The following is a 3,979-nucleotide window of genomic DNA, read 5'->3' as shown; positions in this document are numbered from 1 at the left end:
ACCTAGGTTATTATTATTTACTGAAATAAATAAACGTTATGCGTAGGTTGCTATTATTTACTGAAATAAATACACTTTATACCTAGGTTGTTATTCCAAAAATTAAAATTCAACATCCCAGTCTCTTATACCATCAGCGTATAGAATAATAATAATAAAATATTTCGCGAATCACAGTTTTAGAAATGTTTAAAGTGTGGTACAAGTACAGGAAGAAATTAAAAGTGGTTGTTATGGTAATTCTTTATATTTTATATGTTTGTTCATATTTATACGCTGTATTGAAATGTTCTTCCAGATCATCTAAAGATCAGACTTTGTACAGCTGCATAAGTTCATAAGAGCTGATAGTTCTGTGAAAATCTCTGTATACATATCACTTAATTATACGCCGAACCTTCAAACATGAATGTAGTCAAGGAAACAGGCGTATTTTCCTTTGACGTAGTTTCCAACCAATCATGATGATCGAGATTATTTAATGGTTGCGTGTTCCTTTGGCCAACAGTAACCGCGACACGCGCCCTATACACCACACGTGCGTAGTATTTGAAAACACGACATAAAAGAAAGCCGACCGTTTGTTCAAGTGTCAGTTGATAATATATAGTGTTATTGTTTTGACGTTATAACCGAAGGAGAAGAAATAGAAAAAGTTAGCCAAAGTAAGTGTTGTTGTTTTTTCCAGCTGTACTATTGCATTTGTATGTAATTATTATTTGACTGATTACGTTTACCGCTTCCAGAGTTTTGTCAATATTATACGCCTGAAATAACAATCACTGACGTAAAGGCTTATTGTTTCTCTTGATTTGCCAGTCCAAGATGTGCTGATGAGCTTTCTATAAGCGAAATTGCAGTCCACAGCAGTGGGTACGGTTGATTTCGTTTAAAGACTAATAACCCACGTAATTTCAAATTCAATAAATAATTATTACAAGGTTCATAAACTTAGGAGTATCCTAACTAAATAAGAATCCTATTTGTTTTATTTATCAAAAACAAACAATTATTGCAATAATTAACCTTAGTAGTTTTTGAAGTATAGAAAAAATAGTTAATGTAAACATTCTCTAAAGTTTACTGGTTAGTTTGTTCTATTGAATGACACAAGGTAGTCTAAATACGACCGGGTCAGAGATACCTTTGACAGATCGTGGCGCCCAAAGCGAAATTGACTGTCACTCTTACAACGCACCCACAGCTGAGAGTGTGTGGTGGCATTACGTCTCGAACCAAAGACTCTCGGAACTCCAGTGCGTTAACGACAATCACTAGGTCTCGCTCCGGCTAACAGTTCACTTATCTCAGACTGTTGTATCATAAAGTTAGTTATGTGTAAATTATTGACGTCGTCACTGTGTGTGCTGTATTACCAACAACCTATATTGTAGGTGAAAATATCAGTTTGTCTGTGTCAAACTTTTCCATGATGCCTCTTTTCTTAACCTGCCTTTTGTTGCGCCCCCTATAATTTTTTCATGTTAACTGCTGTTACCATGTTACGCATTTTACTGCGAGAACTTATAGCGCTTAAAAACAATAAAACAACACAAGTGCTGAATGATAGATGTTGCACCAAGGAAGGATCATTTGACATTCGTACAAAACGCGTGCTTTTCTCGCGGGGGCTTTATTTTGGGGATTGTACGTCTACCACAATTTCAGGTTTAAAGTAAGGCCTAGCTGAAGGTTACATGTTATATACACTTACAGTTGAGCGCAAAGATTCCTCAGTGGTTTTTTTTCTACAGTAAGGATGCTGAGAATCACAATATTAAAATATTTCAACATCATCTGACCTTGTATGTACTTAAGACGCACGAGTGCGGTTGGTTAATTTCGAAATGCCTCTACAATTTACAAGTTATGTCTGTGTCTGGAGTACGAGCCTTGCCTTATTTATGAAACTTTTGTACGTGTCGTAGATTAGTTTAGGCTTAACTCTAGTTCATTTTACCGTTTGATTATCAAGTTGTATTTTTAATCTATAATTTATTTTTTCACCCATGGCGATGCTGTAAATATCAAATTAATGTAAAAACCACAAATAAATACATTATTATCAGATGGCTTTCTCTACAGATTTTTACCTCTTCAAAATCAAATTATATTATTAGACGTTTCAAATAAAGAACCTTTAAAAATATAGTGACTTAAAGAAAGAAGAACAAAATAAAACGAATTTATGATATATATATTTATTGTATAATAAATGCCGGAGAATGTGCTGTAAAATTATGATATTATTGTTAGGCTGCTCTGAGTCTGATTGATTGAACAAAGTAAGTCTGGAACCATATGTACGAACTATTTCAGAGCTCCATAAAATTCTTGATATTTTTCCGGAAGTAACAAATTTAAAACCAAGCTATTCGTACAAAATAATTTTCATATAATAACTGAACTTAGGGATCACATTATAAGAGTGGACTATTAAAACAGTCATGAGTGTAATTATTTTTATCGTTACAAGACCTGATTTTAGATACTGTTTTTCTTTCATCACATTGTTTGGTAACTGAAAACAAAACACCATAAATATATATTATTTTTTGTGAAATAGTTTCAAGTAGCTTTAATTGTTTTTTCAACTCTTGCCTTTCTACAAAATATAAGATGTTTTTTGTTAACGTTGTTGTTGTAGCTAAAGGGTTTAGGCTATTGTTAACTGTAGCTCGGAAACATATTCTAAAACCTATCTGATTTACTTATGTATATTACATATTGGGTTTCTTATGAAACTATTATTTTTTTCTGCACACTGAATAAGAGTTACCATAAGTTTTTATATATTTACCTCAATAGATTGTGAGGATAATGATAAACACTCCTAAGTTGTTTTTTTTTTCCACTAGACTGTAGAGAGCTGTATGATAAGTTATATGGAAGGTGTTAAATATTAGTTACTTTTTGTTTCAGGTCACCATGGTGTCGCAGCTGTTTTATAGTTACGGTCACTTTTGTTGCCGACATCCTTGGGAGGTTATTGTAACTTTCTCAACTCTTACTATTTGTATTCTCTCAATGGGACCAACATTTGGTGAAAGGAACAGTAGGTGTAGATGGAGCTATCAGTGTCCCCCTATTGAGGTAACTATTAATTAAAATTCTTCATTCTGTTATAACTTTGTATGCGTGGATAAACTAACTTTAGAGGTGAAGTGAACATCACGTACTGTAGGATGCATACGTCACAAAGATGATGCTATACTAAGTAATCTAGAAATAAAAGTTTAACAACAATGATTCATTGTTAACTTTCTTTAGAGAACAAGCTGGCAATGTGCCTTTTTTTTTTAAAGAACTTTATAATTTAACGTGTCATTGTGATTAAAACAATGATGGTATCTGAAGTGTTAATCTATATGTTATTATTCCCACAGATAAAGTAACAAATAAGTTTGTTTTCATTTGACAAACAGTCGATTTTAGTATATTTGATTAACTATACTGATGGCCAGGTTGATTTGCTCTGATTAATTATTATTGTGTTTCCAGACACCACATAAAGACTTGGATGTTGTGTTATTGACCGTAACTCGGTGTATGGCAGTTCTTTATGTGTACCATCAGTTTCGAAAGTTGTACAGGTTGGGATCAAAGTACTTAATTGGTAAGTCTGTTAAGTTTAAGGAATGACATGTTTCATTTTCACTCTGACTGATGGTGTATGTTTTAATTATCTAAGATAAAATAATTATAAAAAACTTGATCTTATTAATGAATCTCCAAACCTAGATTAAAATCTGTTATTATTTTTATTTAAGACTCAGTCATACTTTTGTGTTTCGGTTACATTCATATCTAAATTTTTGTTAGCATGGAAAAGAACAGAACCTATTACAGAGTTACAAGTTAAAATGATAAAGTATTGATAACTATTTTATCAGATATATACAAAGATTATATAAACAGAACCTATTACAGAGTTACAAGTTAAAATGATAAAGTATTGATAACTATTTTATCAGATATA

General features: G+C 32.2%; 1 protein-coding gene across 1 annotated transcript in view; it reads left to right on the top strand.

Annotated features, from left to right (window-relative positions):
- Positions 1–485: 485 nt before the first annotated feature.
- Positions 486–3,979, top strand: part of LOC106468291 (3-hydroxy-3-methylglutaryl-coenzyme A reductase-like) — a 14,810-nt gene continuing 11,316 nt past the window's right edge. Inside the window, exons 1-3 of the mRNA XM_013928710.2 lie at positions 486–665; positions 2,923–3,093; positions 3,502–3,616. Coding sequence (XP_013784164.1) covers positions 2,929–3,093; positions 3,502–3,616 — 280 coding nt within the window. The 5' untranslated portion in view covers positions 486–665; positions 2,923–2,928. The remainder of the gene's footprint in view (positions 666–2,922; positions 3,094–3,501; positions 3,617–3,979) is intronic.

Source organism: Limulus polyphemus, unplaced genomic scaffold (genome assembly GCF_000517525.1).
Source record: "Limulus polyphemus unplaced genomic scaffold, Limulus_polyphemus-2.1.2 Scaffold2950, whole genome shotgun sequence".
In the NCBI taxonomy this organism is placed as follows: domain Eukaryota; kingdom Metazoa; phylum Arthropoda; class Merostomata; order Xiphosura; family Limulidae; genus Limulus; species Limulus polyphemus.
Note: the sequence above shows the minus strand (reverse complement) of the source record. Positions and strands in the feature narration are given on the sequence as shown.